The 23,398-nt window shown below is 32.0% G+C and overlaps 2 protein-coding genes across 3 annotated transcripts in view; one reads left to right on the forward strand and one right to left on the reverse strand.

Moving 5' to 3' along the window:
• Positions 1–23,398, forward strand: part of LOC122715543 (furin-like protease 1) — a 297,202-nt gene that overhangs the window by 207,777 nt on the left and 66,027 nt on the right. The window lies entirely within an intron of this gene.
• On the reverse strand, positions 1,695–23,010 carry LOC122715547 (dynein axonemal intermediate chain 2-like). The gene is given in 13 exon segments (XM_043937817.1): positions 1,695–2,492; positions 4,780–5,357; positions 6,700–6,978; positions 7,305–7,584; positions 8,729–9,157; positions 10,538–10,715; positions 11,760–11,917; positions 12,377–12,477; positions 12,653–12,814; positions 15,276–15,468; positions 19,797–19,804; positions 22,890–22,943; positions 22,945–23,010. Coding segments are annotated over 13 exon segments (2,772 nt in total). The 5' UTR covers positions 22,999–23,010; the 3' UTR covers positions 1,695–2,194.

The raw sequence follows: 23,398 nt of genomic DNA on the forward strand, positions 1-23,398 counted from the left end.
TAAAAAATATTAAAATTTGAAACTCTCGAATTTGGTATAAAAATTTCTAAACAAACTAAATTGTAATAAATAATTATTTCAATATTTCTTAATTAATTAATTGGAAAACTTTCAATAAACGGATTTATCGTTTCTTAAAATCGCTCGTAAAACAAAAAGATCAACGTCAAAAATCAAAGCAATTATAGAAATAATAATAGTTTCCTTGACACGTGATTCACGCAAGCGGTGGTCGGGAAATTCAACGGAAAATTCCTCATTGAATTTCATCTAAACTTTCGAATCACGGTATCAAGTTGTAAAGTGAATTTAAAGCTAACTCGAAGTGGCTTCGATCGTGCATTCTCACCGACACGCCACTCTACCGACCGAACACAACCCTGTGTTTGTATGCAAGTTACTCTGGTATTCCGGAAGTTGATCTGGACGCGGTTGCGGACGAGGACAGGAAACGTCTTCTTGCGTTGCTGGCCGGAACCAGTCTTCGATTGTTAGGTCTTCCTGCTCGAATTTATCACTCTATGATTCTAAAAATGTCGTCAAGCTTTACGACAATCGTACCTTTTCGCTCTAGAAAGAAAAAAAAGGCTCTCTTTGGCCATCTCTTTGATAATCTTTATATTTCAATAATGTAATCAGAATTAATATTCTTAGAATTTCTATGTTATTAATGTAATCGATATGTTTAGAATTGTCATCGAAGATTAATTTTCAAAATTCAAATGAATTCTTGTAACAATTTTGCTATTTGATCGAGAGCATCTTACATACATATTCAAATACAGTCCAACAGGATACCAAAATGTATAGATGTCTGGGATACAGGATTCGAGATCTTGTTGATCAACTAATCAACGTATATCTTGGTTGATATTCCATCAGTGGTTATGCATCAGTGTCCAATAATCTGATGAAATTTGATCAGTTGAGTCTCGATTCTGAAAAGTTTCCATTCTTAAAATTGAAATTTTCTGATATTAAACTGATTTACAAATAATTTGCAATTTTAATGTAATATGGAACATTGTTCGTTTAAATTTTGTATCATGGTCAACCAAATTAATCTGATCTCTAATCGTCGTTCAAAATCGACTGTGTAAAATTAAATTTCAATGATATAAACAACAATGGATTTATGTAACTTGATTTGAAAGGCTATCTTTTAACCGACCAATCGAATTAATCATCTTCGAATCGTACATTTTATCTGATTGAAATTTAGTTTACTACCAACTTTTATCAAATTACAATCTCAATTGGATTCGATTGACTGACTAATAAGTTAATGCAAATATAAATTCACCCAATATAAATTATCAAAAAATTATTCTTTATCAAAAAAAGAAAAAAATAATAATAATTCCATAATAAACCAAGATATATTTATCAATATTTAAAGAGAAATCTAATTTATTAACGTAACATATTTCCGAAATCAATGTTGCACTACGATTTATACGATTAAGCTCTTAAATCGTAATTAATAAAAATTACCAGATACAAACAATCGTGTCCAATTTTTTTTTTTTTAATTTTATTTTGTGCAAGCCGACGGATACAGTTTATAAAATTCTAACAATTATATATATACATGTAAATCTAACATGTCGTTCCCTTAATTATCGATCGTCTATATCGATAACGTAAGACACGATGATGATGCAACGTTTCGACGTTTTTCGAAAAGTAAAAACAAAAGTACAAAATTATCCCCTCCTATGTTCTCCCACAATTTTAATGTCTACAGCGGGGAGGGGGGTAAAATCGCGAGGAATTTAATTCAAATTCTTGAGGAACAAAACGTAACGCGATAAATATCTGGCAAAGTGGAACCTGGCCGAGCTAGTTGGCGCGGGTTCCACACAGGGCAAAATAAATTACACGGTACAAAAGAAACCGTCGCTTTAAATTACACGGTTTATTAACGAGCTGCAAACCATCTAATGTAGCTAGGTGAAATCGTTAAATGGAAATCTACATCGTTTCACAAGCGTCTATTATTATTATTATTAAAGATTAAATCTAAAACTTAAAATTACTGATGGCTAATGTCTAATCTCCTCGTGGATAATCGTTTTGGGAAAAATTCCACGATCGATTACGTATTTTTTTTTTTTTTTTTTTCTTCTTTTTCTTTCCCTTTCTGCCCGTGTTGCTTGATATTTTTCCACTTGGATACGAACGAACGTTCAATTTATTCGGTATTGCCGAAGAATTCAGAGATTCGTGGATAAATTCTCTTCTTCGCGCGTAAATACTCGAGTATAGAATCCTCACTGATCCTTTTCTCGACAATCTCAGGGAAAGGAACACCAATAATATCTTCGTATAATTCCTCGGCGGTTTTACCAATGCCGGGGAAGCAAGGGTGCCGAGCGGCTTGCTTCACCTTTTTCTTTATTTTCGTCAATATTTCTTCCGATAACTCCTCGTACACTTCCTCTTCGTCTACTTCTTCCTCTTCCTTCTTGATTATCTCCAATGGAAGTTTCCTGGATTTTAAGAATAATTGAAACGTTATGTTTTGCGATTGAATCGATTTCGTAATATTAAAGATTAACAATGTAATTCTAATTTTAATAGACGTACTCTTGCCTTGTATTCTGGCAGGAATACGCTATTAAAATTCGGAAATATTTGAATCGCTACAACTTCGAAGATAATGATTTCCGGACAACGAACGAACGATCATTAGAAACGCGGAACCTTGCCCTTTAAAACTCTTTTTCGTTTACGTCGATACGATTTCCGGTTCTCGAGATATCATCGTGTAAAGAGAAGATAATTTTCGATCATTTGCCTTAAACCGGATCAAACTCTATTAAAATTGGAAAAAATTTGAATCGCTATAACTTCGAAGATAATTACTTCCGGTTGATCAATGAGAGATCATTGAAAGCGTGGAATCTTCCCCTTTAAAATGCTTTTTTGTTTATCCCGATACGACTTCCGGTTCCCGAGATATCGTCGTGTAAAGAAAAAGGTAATTTTTTAATCGTTTAATATCTCCTTCCTTATTGTTTATTCGGATCTCTCATTCCTACCTCGTCTCATTGATCTATTCCAAACTCCAGACAAGCGACAGACGTAATTCTTGGAAAAACATAGTACGCATTTCTAGGAAACCCTAGATTCCAAGCTCATTCATAATCTCTGCATTGCATTAAGCGCTGCAGAAACTTCGAATCTTAATATCTCAGCAACGGATTAAGATATCGAGATGGATCAAAAAGTGACTTCAACGATGTGATTTTCTCTATTTTTTGAATAGATTTTGATGACGAAATTTGTACTTCTTTTTCACATTTTTTATAAATAATTGAATATAAATCGTTTCACTTATCACTTTTAACGTAAATATATATATATATAAATTATACCTTTTGTTCGGTATTGATAAATCGACTTTAGATTATTGATTTAAATTTTTAAGATTTAGTGTGTTTGAAATGATGATTGAAATAAAATTTGCATAATAAAAAATAAAATAAATAATAAATCTAGAAATGTTATAGTTGTATAATGATTGATTGGAAAATGTATATTAATTTTCTCTTGCATGAATAATTAAATATTATATTAAATCCTGCTTTGTATATAATAGTCTTTGCTAGTTTACAAATTCATCGTATGTATAAAATTTGTTTACGAATATGTTTCGAATGAAATAAAGCTTCTCCAAGCTGACAGATAAAATGTTCTGACCAAATAGAACACGATTACATCCGGGATAAAAAGATTAATCTACCTTTGACTTGAAAGAAAAATGAAAGAAAATTGTAAATTGATGTTTTCCTGCATACCCTACAATTCCGCGGCACTATCGTCTATATAAAGCACGATAGAACAGGATGAAGAAATTTCGATTAACTTTTTTCCCAAGATCAGGCTTCTTGATCTTTCTTGGGAGAATAAATGAAAGTTTTTCTTGAATCACCAATTCAAATTACAGACTATGCATAACAAAAAAGGCTAAGCATCACGTATTGTCGAATCATTTGAACTTAATACCAGTGAACCAAAAATTCAAATTCTCCTCTCCTCGTGTAGAAAACTGATATCGATTAAATAAATTCTTTTCTCGATCAAAAAAGTTTTCACCCAACTTTCGTATTATCAGAAATGATAATCAAGTTATCAAAAAAGACTCTCGATGCATGCGACTAATTTTGAAATATATATTCTTATATTTTGCAAGCAACTATAATATTTTGATCAAGAAAAAAAAATAAATAAGCTTTGATAAGCTTAGATTATTCTAACACAAGTCTTCTTTCAGAAATAATAATCAAGTTATCAAAAAGGCTAATTTTGAAATATATATTCCTATATTTTGCAAGCAACTATAATATTTTGATCAAGAAAAAAAAAATAAATAAGCTTTGATAAGTTTAGACTATTCTAACACAAGTCTTCTTTCAGAAATGATAATCAAGTTATCAAAAAGACTCTCGACTAATTTTGAAATATATATTCCTTGTTTTGATCAAAAAAAAAAGAAATGATAAGATGAACATGTTTGATGTAACATAATTTCAAGTGTACTTATCTTTGATAGAAAACTTCATTCAGTTTTCAAATACCATTGAAAAATACGTCTCTTCAATTTCTCCTTACGTATATCAATTCTAATCTTTAACTAACACCAAGCTGAACCATTTCTTTAAAATATATACTCAATAATCAAAATATTTTCCTATTCAACTATTCAAAGAATAGTCTCTAAAATGTTCAAAAGTCTTACCTAATTTTCAAACCACTTTTTTACATTGATCTTACCTTTTCTTCTCGTATATCTTAGGATACTTTTTCTTGCTTTGAGCCTCCTTGATCTCCTCCTTGGCTCTTCTCACATCTTCTTTGAACTCCGTAGGCGGTGCCTGTATTTTCATAATAATCAACTTTTCCCTCTTACGCTTCCATTTAGCAGCCTCGGTTTCTTCCTTCTTCACTTTCTTTTTCCTCCTCACTCTCACCCCCCGTTTCATGCAGCACACTTTCGGCTTGCAAATCACGTCCTTGCAAGGATCCGGCAATTTCAGTTTCATCGTCTTCGGTTTCACCTTCTCCACCTTCTTCTCATGCTTCTCGGGTATTATCTTCTCCAACTCCTTCTTAATGAGCACATCGGTTATTTTAGAAGGTACTTTCGCTATGGATGCCGGCTTCTTCTTGATCGTCTTCTTTATGGACTTTTCCCTTCGAGTCTTCAATACCTCTCGTTTCAATATTTCCGATTTTTCAGCGACCTGGATCACCGGTTCAGACGGTTTCCGCCTCTTGTCAGTTTTCTTCACTTGCATCGACACGGCGAACGGGATGATGTCAGGATCATCGTCCGCGTACCGCTCCATTTCCTGTAATACCGATGTAAACGATAAAAACTTTTTGTATACAAAAATGCTTATTTATCGTATATTCGTCGAATTATGTTTTTTATGTTGGATAAAATAAGGCAGCTCTATCCATTTTACCTGTCTCTGTCATCAAGTCAAGAAAATTTAAATTAATTGGAATTCGATGGATAAGTCTAATTTTTAATAATATTTTTCCACGCATTCTTTGCACGATGGTCGCGTAAGAATTAATTTGTAATAAACTGAAACTTTGGTTAAATTGAATTAAAATATAAATAATTTAAAATATAAAAAAAGTGCATTCGTATGAATGTACAGATCGGTATATTGTTATATTAAATTACAATTAAGTATTAATTTATAGATATTTTAAATTGGAAGATATTTTTGGTTTTCTTAGAAGACAATGATGTCACTTATAGGATCTAATAATTAGTATTAATTAATAAATAATCTTGATTTAAAATTTTTCTACTTTGCCTGTCTCTGTTATAAAACCAAGCAAATTTAAATTAATTGGAATTTAATAGATAAATCTCTATAAAAAAAAGTGCATTCGTATGAATTGTTATATTAAATTACAATTAAGTATTTATAGATATTTTAAAGGAAAATTAGAAGATATTTTTGGTTTTCTTAGAAGACAATGATATCACTTATGGAAAATTATGGAAAAGGAAAATTAGAAGATATTTTTAGTTTTCTTAGAAGACAATAATGTCACTTATGGGATCTAATAATTGGTATTAATTATAATCTCGATTTAAAATTTTTCTACTTTGCCTGTCTCTGTCATAAAACCAAGCAAATTTAAATTAATTGGAATTTAATAGATAAATTTCTATAAAAAAAAGTGCATTCGTATAAATTGTTATATTAAATTACAATTAAGTATTTATAGATATTTTAAAGGAAAATTAGAAGATATTTTTAGTTTTCTTAGAAGACAATGATATCACTTATGGAAAATTATGGAAAAGAAAAATTAGAAGATATTTTTGGTTTTCTTAAAAGACAATGATGTCACTTATGGGATCTAATAATTGGTATTAATTATAATCTCGATTTAAAATTTCTTCACTTTGCCTGTCTCTGTCAGCAAACCAAGCAAATTTAAATTAATTGGAATTCAATAGATAAATCTCTATAAAAAAAAGTGTATTCGTATGAATGTACAGATCGGTATATTGTTATATTAAATTACAATAAAATATTATTTTATAGATATTTTAAAGGAAAATTGGTATTAATTATAATCTCGATTTAAAATTTCTTATAGAAGAAGAAAAATTCAAAATAATTCGAGGAAGAATGTAATAATGTAAGAAACATTGACTCTTACTTTCTCCACAATTTCAAAGTATTTTCTTTCAGCTTCTATAATTTCCGGAGTATCGAAGTCCCGTACCTTTTTCCTGTCCTTTACAACCTTTTCCCGATCTTTTATCATTTTCGCGTTCTTCTCCTGCGTCATCCTCGCGTCTCTCTCCTTCTTCTTAACTCTTTCCTTCAATTTCTTTTTCTCCTCCTCCTCGTGCTCCTCTCTAACCGCCAGCATCAATTTGATTTCTTTTAATCGTATATCCACCCCCTTTGTCAGTTTCGAACACCTCTCCAGAAACTAACGGAACAAAGAAATATCTTTGAGATTAAAGATTTTTTCCCAATCTTTTTCCCAATTTAATAATGAGATTATTAATAATAACAATAAATACATTTCACAATATTTGTAACAGAAATTATCTCTAAATTTGTGTGATTGATAATATATACATACGATATATAAATTTAATAATATATCTTTACAAAATGAATTTGTAAAAGTTAATTTAATTTTGCATTTCGTAAGAAGAAACTCATGTAATTTTTCACAATTATTCACAACGATTCACAATTTAATAAATTTCTTTCAAAATACACTTATTTGAATAACGATTGAAAGCCTACTTCCGAGAAGAAAGTCCTGTCCCTTCTGCTGAACGTGGTAAAGAATTCACCTGGTTCGACGAGATATACTTTCCCCGTATAACTCCCAATAGCGACAACGGGCTCTTCTTCGGAGGGTACGATGCAATTGAGCTTATTGTGGCTTAACTGCAGTTCAAAAATCGGATTTCGAATGGATTGCAGAATGTCGTACACAATCATCTTCCCGTCGTCGGTCGTTACGTAGAAACAGGAGGATCTGGTCTTGCTCCAACACCCGTCCGTTGGATGAACCTGGAAACTTTGAACCAACAATGTACAAATTAAATTATTTTCGATAATGTTGAAATATCGAGCGTAAACTCTCAATCTTATTGAAATAACAGAAAAGAGAAAAACGAAACGAACCTTTATTAATCTGTAAATAACGTTTAAATAATCATACTTTCTTGTATATTGATAATCTTTTCATTTATCGCGATATCAATTTCAAAAGATTGAATTACGTAACTCGATTTACGAATTATAATAAATTACGATATATAATTTCCTGATGAGATCGATATCTCATTCGTTCAATTCATCCATTTTTCGGTGCAATAATTCTACATTTATCTACGTATCGAGAACTAATAATTTCAATCTAAAAACTTACTAAAGCATACAAGCATTTTTCACAGAAATATCCACGTCTTATTCGTCGCGATATCAATTTCAAAAGATTGAATTACGTGAACTCGATTTACAATTATAAATTACGATATATAATTTCCTGATGAGATCGATATCTCATTTATCAATTTTTCGGTACAATAATTCTACACTTACGATCAACTTATCTAGAACTAATAATAATAATAATAATAATTAATAATAATAATAATAATTCAATCTAAAAACTTAAAGCATTTTTCACAGAAATGTCCACGTCTTATTCATCGCGATATCAATTTACAATATTATAAATTATGATATATAATTGATGTGATCGATATCTCATTCGTTCAATTCATCCATTTTTCGGTGCAATAATTCTACATTTATCTACGTATCGAGAACTAATAATTTCAATTCAAAAAACTTCAGTTCAAAAAACTTAAAGTTTTCACAGAAATGTCCACGTCTTATTCATCGCGATATCAATTTCAAAAGATTGAATCACGTATCTCTGAACTCGATACATTATAATTATAAATTACAAATTACGATAAATTATAAATTATAAATTACGATATATAATTTCCTGATGAGATCGATATCTCATTTATCAATTTTTCGGTACAATAATTCTACACTTACGATCAACTTATCTAGAACTAATAATTCAATTTAAAAGCTTAAAGCATTTTTCACAGAAATGTCGACATCTTAATCGAATCTTTCATCCGTAATCGAATGGAAGGGTGAAACAAATTGAAGGTGGAGCAAGAAGGGAGCATACGTACCGAGCGGAAATCAGGCCCTCTTCCCTTGTGTCTTCCATCCATATCCGTACCCTCCAGTCGCCCACGGACAGGAACAGGGACGGCGTGAAGGTACTTCGATCGACGGCTTTCACCAACTCTGTGTGAGCGTCGAATCTAACAGCGAGCTTCTCCGCGCTCGTCCTCGCCTTCCTCGACCCGGATATGATAATACCGTTGTCCAATCCGAACATAAACTTGGTGCCTACCATCGCCAAGTAATTCACGCTCGAGATACCGATCGCCCTGTTTATTTGAGGATGGTTCGGATCCTCCAGATCGAGTATCAGAACTTCGGTAGGCTGCTTCAGGAAACGCGTGTCCCACCACATCGCGCAACCGTCGTACGACGTGGAGAAAAATTCCGTGTTGGTCTTGGACGGTATCCATTTCACTTTGTTCGCTATGTCCCTGGAAAATGGGCGATCGACTTATTCTTAACACGGTCGAAATGGGGAACGAGAAGGATGCAACGATCTTTGAAACGTGGATAATAGATATATTTTTTTTTTCTTTGTTTTGGGTGAAGTTAGAAAGAGATTTTAAAGGGGAAAGGGAATAAAATATTCCAAAATGAACAGATAGAATAAATAAGTGATTTATATTTTTGGGTTTTGTGAAAAAGTGATTGGAATATACAAGATGTATATGTATATATATTTTAAAAATGTCTCTTCTTATTGAAAAATTATATTTGAATTTGAAACTTGTAGGATACGAGAATTTTATCTCAAAATTAATTAAAAAAGGAATTAAAAATGTATATATATATATTTTTTAAAAATGCCTTTTCTTATTGAAAAATTATATTTTGAAACTTGTAGGATGATACGAGAATTTTATCTCAAAATTGGAATTAAAAGAGGAATTAAAAATATATATATATATATATTTTTTAAAAATATCTTTTCTTATTGAAAAATTATATTTGAATTTGAAATTTGTAGGATACGAGAATTTTTTCTCAAAATTGGAATTAAAAGAATTAAAAATGTATATATATATATATATTTTTTAAAAATGTCTTTTCTTATTGAAAAATTATATTTGAATTTGAAACTTGTAGGATACGAGAATTTTATCTCAAAATTGGAATTAAAAGGGTATAATTTCTCCGTATTTGAATATTTCGATATTCTTTTCCAGTATGAATCTCCATGTCCACGAATCGTATCGAATTTTCGAAACAACGATCCCTTCCTCTCCCTCTATCTTCAAACCCCAAAACTACAAGAAAAGCTCAATAAAGGCGACCTATGTATATACACGTGTATCAACACGAAGCAAAATGAAAGCTACGGGAAACATCCTGCGGACGACGTTACACTGGTTTAACGGATAAACAAAGAAATTCCTCGATATTAAAGACTTTGAAATAAAGGATTCTCTGAAGATTAAAATCTGTTCGAGCACGAGGGGAAATTATCAGGGAATACTTTAAAACAATTTCTGATTCAATATTCGTTGAATATTTTCAACCAATGTAAGATCGAATCCAAATATCGTTAATCCAATACGAATTTAACGATTGAATAATCCCTCTCCCCCCCAAAAAAAAAACAATCCAAAGTTTACAATATCTCCTAAACCAAATCTTATACCTTTCCACGTAAATAATTCAATACTTTAATAAGAAACAATAAACATTTAACGCGATAGAAATTTATATATTCGAAACGAAAAAATCACACGGATATGACGTGCTATATAAAACCTCGAAGAAAGAAAGAAAGAAAATATTTCATTCAAAAGTCTGACGAAGTATCGCGTATCCTCTTTTCCGCCGCTTACCTGTGACTGTATCTCGGATGAGAGCTTTGAACAGGCTTGTTCCCGGTCCTGGTGTCCCAGCTGTTGACTTGGCCTGATATATGGCTGCTGGCAAGGATGGAGAGATCCCTTGGACTGTATTCGCAACAGACGCACGGGGAGAAAGGCTCCAGGCCCATGTAAGGCTCGGTGGGATTCTCTGCTCGTAAAATGCGCGTGTGGGCGATATTTCGTAATCCGGATTATGCGATACAAGATGGAGAAGAGAAAGAAGGAAGGGAGAGAGAGGAGGGGGGGAGGGGGGAGGGGTGGAATCTGGATGGCCACGAGAGTGATTTTCATCAATTCATTCATCATCCGCGTGACGAGTCTCTTTTGCGTGCGATCGTGTTGGATTTTAAGCCACCGAGAGACGTCGGTTGGTTGGTGACTTTTATGCGCGTTATATACACTACCTTTCATCGCGATTATGGCGATGTTTGTGAATGGAAGTTTCTCCCGTCCTCCTCACTATTTTTCTTTCGAGTATTCACCGGTATTCGGGTGAATTGTTAGAAATGATCCTTTCTTTGTAAATACACGCGATATTATGGTTTCTCTTGCGGAAATTTAATTATTTCGAACGTGTCGTGTTTGAGAAGTAATTTTTATCGAAAGTATATAATAATAATAATTGAGCGAAAGTTCAATATTAATTAAGTGTAATATTGAGTTTAATTATATAGTAATTTAATACTATTATTCTGACAATCAATCATGTCTAATATGACAATTTGAGCCAGTTAATTTGAAGGAAAAATATATTCAGAGAAATAATTTCTCTGATATTGACAATAAATAAATTTATCAGTGAATTTTAAGAGGCTACTTTTTCAAACCTATCTAGAAAACCTATCTAGAAAAAATATATAAAAATATATATTCACAATAAATAAATATATATTGACAATAAATAAATTTATCAGTGAATTTTAAGAGGCTACTTTTTCAAACCTATCTAGAAAACTGATATATAAAAATATATATTCAAATAATCTTGGAAACAAATCTGAAATTTTATCATCTTTTCTTCTTGTAAAAAAAATAATTAACGAAATATAAAAAATAATAAATAATTAAAAATGAATAACGAAATTGTTGTGATATTTCTTAAATCGTTAAATTAAGCTCGTATTATATATCGTCCCTTGTCGAAAATGATGTAAACGAGAATGTACTACAATCTTACTTTTCTTCTACCTACCGACGTGCCAGATGTACACCGTTTTACTGTAATCTATGTCCCTCCCGTAGGTCAAGAAACAATACGATACCGCCAATCTGTTCGACGTATCAGCTGACCAAGAAATATTCGTCACCGGCCTCCTTGGTATATCTGGATCTCTGTACACGTTCACGGTTCTGAAAAGCGATTTCCAGAGTGATCATCTCGCGGGAGAAACCATCTTTGCGTTTCTGGCACGGACGGTCTGGATGACAAACAGCTCCAGATAAACCCGCGCCACCCTCGCAAATTGATCGAGATCAATTCGAGGAATGATTTGTCGATGAATTTTATTTCGAAAAATTATAATTTATATTATATATATATATTTATATTATATTATATTAAATTCATATAATGAATTTTGATTTTTTTTTTTTTTACTCGAGTAATTAGAATGGATAGGATACAAATTTTTTGTTCGTTAAAAGGACATAGAGAAATGATAAACATCTGTTAAAAGGATGATGATGATAATAATTATAAGATTTTTTCTTTTTTTTCATCGAAAGAGCGATTCGTTCAGCGCGAAAAGTCCGTGTAGAGGAGAAGTTGAAGTTGAAATTGGATTTAATTTCAATTTTAACGCCACTCACCTGAAGCTGTAGGTCTGTGCCAAGGGCGTTGGTATCATGTCGTCGAAATAATGCTGGTGAATGTTCACTGTACCGTTCTGAAGAATAGCGTGCTCCATGACCTACGAAAAAATTTAATCTAACGCCTTCGATCAAATTTAAATAGCCTTAAATTCCAAGAATCTTAAATTTCCAAGAAGCTACTATTTTCAGCTAACTAATTTTGGAAATCTTCGTGGCAAAGATTGATTGAATTGAATCGAAATTTAAAAGAAAATATTGGAATTGAATCTTTACCTCGAACATGGGAAGCAGTTTCGGTGCCCAATTGTCGTCCTTCTCAACCCTTCTGCGAAATCTGGACGTGGTCTCCTCGTCCCTTGGATTGATGTCCTTCGGCCATCCACCCTCGAAATGAAACATCCCCGTATTCTTCGACATCTTCACGTCCGTTTGAATCTAAAATTTTGAACGATGAGGGATTCTCTAGGAGTCATTTAATAATTTATGTTTACAATTTTTTTTTTTTCCTTTTCCACGGATTTTCTAGCGCGAAAAATTCGTTTCAAGTTCGATCCAATTGATATTCCACGCGCATCCCATAGGAGGTTCGATAGGTTGTTAATGGGTAAATTATCCGGTTCGCGCTTGTTATGTTAATCGGTATGCGATAATACGATTTCCGACGTGTCCAGATAACGATTATCGTGTGCTTTTCGATATTGGTTATTAATGCACGGTATCGACCAAAAGTTTGGAATTATTAATACGTTCGGTAAAATTGGAGAATTTGAATTGAACGTAGAATTTCATTGGAGTATCGTGAAAAATTTTCTTTTTTTTCTTCGTCGAAAGTTTATCGAATTAAAAGTGAAATGATGTGATAATTGTTCTTAAAAATAAAGGAAGCAATTGATGAAGATATATGTTAATATATGTTAATAAACGATAAAAAATGTTTCGAAGAGATTGTAAATTTATACAATAATAATTGAGACAATCTTATCATATTCACAATATATGAATGAAGTAAAAATTTGTGATATATAAATTTACCAAGTTATATATTGAATTGAACGTAGAATTTCGTTGGAGTATCGTGAAAAATTTTCTTTTTTTTCTTCGTCAAAAGCTTATCGAATTAAAAGTGAAATGATGTGATAATTATTCTTAAAGATAAAGGAAGGAATTGATGAAAATATATATTAATAAATAATGAAAGATGTTAAAAAATTCGAAGAAATTGTAAATTTATACAATGTAATAATTTTTGAGACAATCTTATCGTTCACAATATACGAATGAAATAAAAATTTGTGATATATAAATTTACCAAGTTATATATATATATATATATCGATATATACGAAATATTAAAATTCCAGATCATATCATATTAAAATTTCACTGAAAAACTAAAGAGATAAAATATATCAACAATTCGAATACATTCGATTAAAATGAATATAATTGAACCTTTATATTATTTTGTTTATTCCTTTTTGAAATATCTACTATCTGCAATTTTACAAAATATCGAAAAAGCAGTAATCTTGGAATTAAATGCATCAAGTAACAAAGTTTTCCATGCTTTTGGTATCAGTCTGAATGCTTTCAACAAGTTGATACTGCTTTTGTTATCGCAACAGATACCACAGTTTTCGAAATAAATAAACTTCCTTGTATGAAATTTTTTTTTACAAGTAACGGACAAATTGCTTCTCCAATTTTCACGCTTCCTCGAATCTTAGGCTTTCTTTTTCCTTTTTTTTTTTTTTTTTATTATAGTTATTTTCGTTTCTTCGAGAGAACAAAGAATATGAAGTTATCTAATCCGCTGAGAAACAAGTACAAAAGATATCTGATATCGTTGGAGTTTCGTGAGCTTTTCGAGCTTACATTGTCGAGCTTTATCTCGATCGTTCTTGACCTACGTGGAAATGAAATTGAATAAATTAATCGAGGAAACGATTTTGGTGAAGGTTATTTTTTGCAAATTTATTATTATCGAAATTTTATTTGATAAAGAAATAATAAAATATTTATTCTATTTTTTCTCTATATTAATCTTAATCCTTTCTTTATAAGGCAATTATTTGGTCGCCATATTTGTTGTCAAACTTCGTTAAAGTGAGATGAGATCGTTGAGAAATAAAACAAGTTTATTTTTGTTCTAAACAAGTTCCTTAGTTTACGAAAATGAAGAAAACGTGAATACTATAAATAATTATTTCTAGAATTTTTATCGTATTTTCATTATTTTTTCCTTCGTGCGTTATTATATAAATTTTCTACGCGAGAAATTTTATAATTCTTCTAATAAGATCGAAAAGAAGCATAATTAATTTATACTTGCACGAGAGAAAATACTCTTACTCTTATTTTTAAAAATCATAATTTCAATAACAATACATTTTTGATAAATCAAACGTTTAATTGATCACACCTACACACATACAATCATTCATTCGATTTTACTAAGAAAAAAATAAAAACCCTTTCCATTATTGAAAAGAATCGAAATCATGTTTTAAATTCCTCGTTTTCCCCACATTTTCCATATTTTTCCATACTTAAACAATCTATCACTCCTCCTCTCCATCTCTTTTCATTCCAAATAACAAATATTCAGAAATATTGCCAGAAAAAAAAAATCAAAAATACCTGAAAGAAATCGAATACAAACAGATTCATCTCATTAACCACTCTATCTCTCTATCTCACTCTATCTCTATAGCCAAAGCGTCTCGTTTAAGCCTTCGACAAATCCTTTCAAACAGGAGATTCGTTAACAGTCTCACGATATGCTACAAACGATATCATATCCGATTACCGATTGTCGAAAGAGAAAAAGAAATTCTGCGACAAAGATCCCTCTCGAAACGTTGATATATTTCAATATTAACAAATTCGATCTAACCTGATGCAACGCGAATTGGGCGGAATGTTGCACCTCGATGTCGCGCTCGCTCTTCAAGATGAAGGCGCTCATCTCGGACGGCTTCGGCGATATCTCGGCGTCCATTGTCGGTTCCCGAATACTGAAGATGCATTGCTTGCCAAATTCGGCACGAGTTTTCACGTACACCTTTCTTATCTCCATTGCGGCTGATCTGAGGGATAAAAGTAACGATAAGCGGTGGAATTAAATCTCATTCTTTAAGTGGATCACTTTTTTCTTGCGGAGCAATCTTTCCTCTCGTCGAAATTAACGTTCAAATATTTTAATTCGCTCTATCATTCCTTCGTGAAACAAATTTAAGGAATATTCAATTTAACAAATTAAATATTAGATAAAATAAAAATGTTTCACTGTGTTATTTGTCAACGTAGAGATAAAGTAACATACAAGAATTTGGTTTCTTAAATATTTATCTTTGCCTAGAACGAGATGCTATCTTTTTTAACAATTTAATATTAATTTAATAATTTAATTTAATATTAATTTTTAAACAATTTAATATTCGTTTCAACATAATAATAAAATACGTGAAATAATCATGAGAAAAGTAAACTCGTCGTGAATTCCACAACTCTACTCATCGATCAATGAAATCAATCGTCGTCTTATTCGAATAAGAATACGAATCCAATTGAAATAAAATAAAAACTGAAAGTAAATATAATATAATACGACAAATCAAAAATACGTTCCCTTCGTACGTATCTAACCTGATTTAACAGAAGAAACGCAATCCTGAGAAAAATCCAACACCTCTTTAACCTTTTCCCCCTGTTCCGTGGCTCTGTCGAGGTCAAAGAGCGGCGCGATAATTCGTCGTGTCTGTAGCTTGCTTGCACGCCGACCGTTTCACCGTGAAGCGAAGAGAGGCGGCAAGTGTTGAAAGATTCATGAATTCACGAAGCGAATAAAGTTCCGGCCGGAACGATATTTGCCTTGTTTCGACAAACAAGCCGAGAATTCGACTGAGAAGATTCACACGTGCGAGCGCCCTCCAGCGGCATTTCCCTCCTTTCTCGCGTGGAAGATCCTCTTTACGTGTGAATCGAGCATAAATGGAAGTTAGTTACCGAGCACGAGGGGAGGGGGAGGGAGTGGGGGGGTAACAGAGTCCGATCAAACTCGTGGATGAAACGCGTGGCTGCCCTCTCGAACCGCCTTTGTGCCTGAACGTAGCCATTTTGTCGTTCTACGAGTTCTGAAGTGAGCTCGGTATATGCGTGTATTATGTTTTTCTTTCTTGCGTTTCGTTTATTTAATTCGCTTAAAAATCAAAGAAAGCTGGTTGAAAAAAAAAAAGGATGCTCTGCATTCACGGATAATAAATAAAATTTAACCACGTTTCATCTTCCAGATTAGATGTTTTTCAACTCGAAAATTTCAATGAAAGTTTGTTTTGCGGTTATGTGCAGAGCGTTATATGGATCATTCAAAGGGGTGGAATTTTTCGATGTAAATTTTGGCACCAACTTACGAAGATAGATTTCGAAAAGAAAGGAATTGGAACTTTCACGTTTCATTTTCCAGATTAGATGTTTTTCAACTCGAAAATTTTAATGAAAGTTTGTTTTGCGGTTATGTGCAGAGCGTTACATGGATCATTCAAAGGGGTGAATTTTTCTATGTAAAATCATCTTACAGAAGATAGATTTCGAAAAGAAAGGAGAAAGGAATTGGAACTTTATATTGATTTCGATATTAAAATGATATTTACATTTTTCTAGGCAGAATATATTTTTTGATGAATCGATCGTTTTTATAAAAACCATTTATTCCAAGGTTTCTATCCTTTCCTCTAATATCTGCAGAAACGCTGGATCGGATCGATTTCTTTTTTGTCGGCCCGGAACGGGCGATGGTAGTTAAGCGAATTTCAATGGAGGGTGGTAATTAAGACATTTCTTATCCCAATTACCTTTCCATGTCCCGACGAAAATGTTGAATTAGCACAACAGTGAATTTTGCACGTAATCAATTAATCATCTCAAACTGTTATCAAGTGAAATTACTTGATTTTCTTTGCAACGCTCTTCGTGATCTTTTTTCTATAAATCAAACAGCGATATTGTCTTGCAAAATGTTCATATTAAAATTTTATAATACTTAGAATCTTCTAAAATTAAACCAAAAGATTCATATTTATGAAATCTTCAATTAGCTTCAATTGTAAACAAAATTTAACAATTTTTTTTTTACTGTTTGTGCACATATCATTCATAATCGAATCTTCTTTAAAATCGAGAAGAAGAAACTCGAAACGAAAAACCTGTTTGTTCCTGTCGATAATTTTAATTTAAATTGTAACTTATTTAATTAATTGCATTTTTCTTTTACTGTTTGTACACACATCATTCAGAATCGAATCTTCTTTCAAATTGAGAAGAAGAGGATCGCTTCCATCTGCCTTCAAAGAAAGCATCGAAAAATGAAAACTCGATATGAAAAATCTGTTTGTTTCTGTCGATAATTTTTCCGATCGAGCCGTAAAACCACGAACCCTTGTACTCAGCAATCTGTAAAAGTGACCCGAGAAAGGGGTGGGGGTGCAGAGGAGGGGAGGAGGCCGACAGAAGATTGCAATCAAGGCTTCTCAATTCTTTGCTAATACTTGCTTCATCAAGAACCGCTGATGCAATCATTCTGTCTTAACGAATCGATCGTTTCACATTATTGAGGTTCGTTGCTTGCAAGCGTGAAGTTGCATTCGCGTCACGCTTCCCACGATGAAAGATTTCCTCCTCCAACTTTAATACCCCGATATGTCATGAGAGGAGATATTAAAAATCGTTCCTTTTAGCGGGACACAAGTTTAATATATGATTCTTATAATAGAAATTTCCCCTATATTTCTTTCTATATACCTTCTAAATGATATTTTTCGAATTATACTTTTTATTATATTTTCTTTTATATTATATCTTAAGAAAGATTTCTGAAAAATTCATTTCAGATTTTCTGGTAATGATAGTATTAATCTTTCAGCATTTATCTTTTGCTTTATCAGTCATAATCAGAATCTATGAGATACAAAATCTAGTAAATTTAGTAAATAACGTTTTTAATGGTTCTTACGAATATTCAAGAAAAATGATCTTTAATCTTTAATTTTGAGCAACATATAAATAAATAATAATCAATCACTTTCGTTATATAAATAAATAATTCTAAATTGATTAATATTATTATAAATTGATAATTGGTAATTCAACTACAACTACATGAAATTATGACATTATATATAATTCCAATAAATAATGAATTCTATTATCATAAACTGAGAATGAGTTATGCATTTATGAACAGAAAGGAAAATACAAAATAAATCTAAAATAAAGTATATGGCTCGAAAATGTCCACTCGTTAAAGCCTACATACAATTCAATATTAAATACAACGAACAGAAAGAAGTCTAAAATAAAATCCGAGGTAACCGCCTCTATTTCTCAATTCCATTTCTCATTTCTTGGAACGATCCGTAAATAAACTTCATTTGAATGCGTGCAAACACGAGAAAAAAAAAAAAAAAAAAAAAAGAAGAATCCAATTCAAAATCCTCATCATTCCTGTTATTTAAACAAAGAAAATAACGAATCACCCAATTCTCTTCCCATTAAGTTAAATAAGAAATTTCGAAATAGTCACATAACCCATAATTAATACAGGAATAATAACCATGGACGCATAAAATTACGCAAAATGTCTCTACGCCGTTTAACATTCGCGGGTTGCCGATAATCGCAGAAATTATCGCGCCATTTCCGGTGAATACAGAATAATTCCTCGATCCGCGTTCGATCGAGATCTCGCGGAAAATAATTTCTGTTTATCGATCCTGGCTTTAATCATAAATCGAATTGTCCGAAACCGAATCGCGGTCGATTCTTTATCCTCGAAAATTACAGGAAAATCGACACAAAAGGTTGCCTCTCTAATTGCTGAAACTTTCGAGCAATTTTTACGTTAGATATATGCCCAATTTATTTCGAATACTACGCGATATCAATATAGTTTTAATGAAAGGATAGGATGTATATCGAAAAATTTGCGATTTTTTTTCGAAATTATTCGAGATTTTTTAAATTGACTCGTCTTTTAATTCTTCTTAAAGTTATGTTTTACATACAAAAGTGATATGAAAAGTTGTAAATGTAATTTAAAATTGGCATAAAATAATATATATTATATATCTTTACATATAAAAATCTTGTATCATGTTGAGTTTATTTTTTAAAAAATCAATAAATAATAAAGTAAGTGAATAATAATGAATAAAAATTAGTAGATATTTCAAGTAATAATTCTTTATAACTCTTTTACTTTTTACGTGTCGCAAGATAAATTTTCAAATTTCATCCTTGAACTTGTGCAATCCTCTCATAAAAGTAAAAGCAAAGGCCAATGAATTTCATACGAAGTTAATTCGCAAAGAAATCGATAGCTTGACGCACGTACATATGCATTGGTTTAAACTTTAACAACCGTGGATTCTGGATAATTCCCCCTTGGAAAATCCAAATACCCGTCACTGCGGTATAAACCAAATCCGCAACCGCATGCGAAATATCGAAATATTTTTACGCTTATTTTTCATCGGTTCGTCAATCACGTCCTTTAGATCAGTCACTCGTCACGGCTAGCCGTTTCAAAAGTTTCAAAAGTTCTTCTCCCGTTTTTATTATACTCCCTCTGGAACCTTTATGACTAAATATCGACGAAACCGTGATCGAGTTGAATCGTATTATACTGGCTACAAAAGGCACTTGCAATAAGTAATAATCGTCTTCCTCATGCTCGAATGTGTAAAATCTCGTTTGAGTAAAATTCTTAACAAAATAAGATGAACGTTGCTCTTTCTATTAATTTCAATGATAAAAGTTGAAAGATGTTTTACAATTAAATTAAACTCTAAAATAAATTCTGTCGTCTCAAAAGTATTGATAATTGTCTTCTTATATTTTACATTTAAAAACTGTAGACACTGTATAACACAAAGAAGATGGTATTTTAATAAAGTATCCTTTCTACATTTGGTCTCTAAATTGTCAAATTTTAATATCCAAGTGAAATCAATGCTGAAAAAATGTAACAAATTGATTATTATAAATTCCAGAATAAATATAATACTGTAACCTTTACATTTTCCTCAAAATTCCCTTGGCCAATATTTGCTTTGGCCAAAGTTGGCAATAATGGAAAATAACTCGTTTCGAGCAAAAATCGTATCCCGACTGATCATCAGAAATCACACGTATACAAGAATGAGAAAACTTTTCCACTTTCTCTTGTCTCTCCTTCCTCCCAACGACGACCCCTATGCGAAAATCCTGAAATAAACCATTGCTCTCATCAGCTAATGCACACGAGCGTTATGTACCGTCCAGTTTGTGTGACTTCCTCGTTCTCGACTGAACGCATCGTCGAGGGGAAAAAAAAGGATTCCGATTGTTTCTCTCGTTTTTTCTCTCTCTCTCTCCCTCCTTTTTTCACGACTCGGCTTGATAAGCCAGCGAAATTGAAATTCGAATGAGGGAGATCGAGTGTACACCGAGTTTCCCCAGGATTCCCTCCACCACAGGCTGTTTACAGGGCGATACAACCACCGTGGCCATCGAAACGGCTTTATGGCTCGAACATTCGAAGTATTGTATCAGCTGCTAATTTCCGTGTTCACTAGCTCAAAGGTTAATTCTGATCGAATCAATGGCTTTTTGGGTTAATGGGCCGCGTTTGAGGCGATGTTATTTGAGGATGAAATATGCACATGTGTATGTATTACACGTGTAAAGAGTCCTGTCCCGATTTAAATCGATCGAGCTCGAATATCCGTCAAGTTATCGATGGTGGATAAATGATGGATAACGAAAGGAACAAAAGTGGAACGTGTCTCTTGAAATTTGAAAATTATGTATTAACAAGCGATGGTACAAAATAAAATCTTGTAAAATCACTTACCTTGCTAATATTTATCGTTCCAATTCGAGAAATGTTAATTCTGTAAAAAGTTTTTTAGATATTGATTATAGATATTCCATTATATAAAAAATTTAATATTAATTATTTATTATTATAATACATTTAAATATATATATATATATAATATTATTTTCTTTAATAAATATAAAGTATCTTATCAAGTATAAAAACCGATAATTTCATTACAATTAAAATCTCATATAAATTTCCCCATTTATCCCCATATATTTCTTTTAGCAAATATATTCGAAATATTATCAAAAAGAAAAACATCAAGGAATAAAAAAAAGCTTAATTAAAAGAAATTTAAAGAAAAATTAAAAGAAAATTAAAATTAAAAGAAATTTCGATCGATCAATAACAATCTATAAAAATATATAAATATATTCAATCAATTAAGAGTAAAAATTCAAAATCGATAAATATTTCGACAAATATTATCCGCGTAAAAAATTTGTTTGAATATACGTGACTTTATATAGAATCTCCAACGAGAAAAGTTATTAATCGCGTATCAATTGTCCCAAATTCTCCGTGACAGACGATTCGAGAATGGGCAGCAAGTTAACTGGCACTTAGGCTTTCAACCGGAAGCCGCAAATTACGTGGCCACTTTGCATCGATGCGCAACTATCATCCCAGGCATGCATAATTAATCAGAAGAGCATCATCTCGATGAATGGCCAAAATACGCGCGATTTGTTTCCAGTGATTCTTTGGTTCCAATTTGATGAAACTTTCTGAGAAAAAAATCATTTTTTTTTTTTTTATGATAATGATATTCCGAGAAAAGTATAATATTTTTTATTTAAGTTATTATAGAATAATTATATATGCAGTAATTAATTATAAGAAAATGATTTTTAATTAGTATACCATGAGAAGTTTATGTTGAGTGTATCAAAAAATTTTGTATATATTTGTATATAAGAATATTCTAGACGTATAATTGAGGCCAATTTCTGAAAACTGACTATAGTTGGCGCTAGCATCCACGGATAATTAGCATTCGTATTCACGTGTCTTTGTGTGAATGTTAACTAGTGCATTAGAAATGCATTAGTTAATATATCCTATATGTAGAACATTAATAACAGATTTTGATAACGAATCGTTTTCATAAATCGTATTATAAAGTTATAACATTGACACTCTATTGTAATCACATCACAAATGGTTAAATATTCAAACTATAAATTTCTATTGATTTCTATTTGTATTGTTGTATAATTAAAATTTATAGAAGCAATTACCAAAAGAATATCGAAAAAAATTTCTAAAAACTTTCATTCCTAAAAAAAATAATCATTAATATTATAATAATATTTTTCTCGAAAATGAATTACGTATGAAAAAACTAATAGAAAAAAAACTTTAAACATCACCGTATGTTTGAATTTGTTTCAAAGCATGCCTTCCATGGACACAAAAGAATCAATAGCTTTTCATTAAAAAAATTAAGAATCTTCTCTCAAAAAAAAAAAAAAATGATATAAACCAATTATATCATTTACAAAAGACAATAATAACCTCTCCTTCTATTTTTGAACTAACACACGAAGAAAGAAACGCAAGAAATCATACCTGTCATCCTTCAACCTCCAAGTTTTCATTCCTTCGATCGCTATTAATTAATCCCATACTCCTTCTTTCCCCGTTCGGGAGAAACTGCCAACTTCTTCCAAGAGCCGAGCACAATATCCTCCATCGAGACGAGACGTATTGGCTCCGTGAAGAGACGACGAGGGGATGCTAAAAACTTTCTCCAAACTGCTCGTCATAAGTTCGTCATTCATCCAAGGAAATTCCAGACGGATTATCGTACCGTGTTTTCCGGCTCGTCATGCTTTTGCCCAACTTCGGAAGAACGTTCCCTCGCTTAAACTCCGCCAATAAATGGAAAGCTGCCGCGTGCCCCCTTCGAGATCTCGAGCGAAAAACGAAGCCGAGCCATCGCGTTTCCATCCCCTTTCCCCTTTTTTCCTCTCTCCATTTTGCCTCGCCGACAACTTCTTGCTTTGCCAACCGCGTTAGAACCACCTGTTTCTAAGCAGGATTTGATGCTGTTACCAAGGGAGGAATGAATTTTCGACGTAAGAAAAAACGTT

Source organism: Apis laboriosa, unplaced genomic scaffold, assembly GCF_014066325.1.
Source record: "Apis laboriosa isolate Shangri-la unplaced genomic scaffold, ASM1406632v1 scaffold38_cov145, whole genome shotgun sequence".
NCBI classification, from domain to species: Eukaryota; Metazoa; Arthropoda; class Insecta; order Hymenoptera; family Apidae; genus Apis; species Apis laboriosa.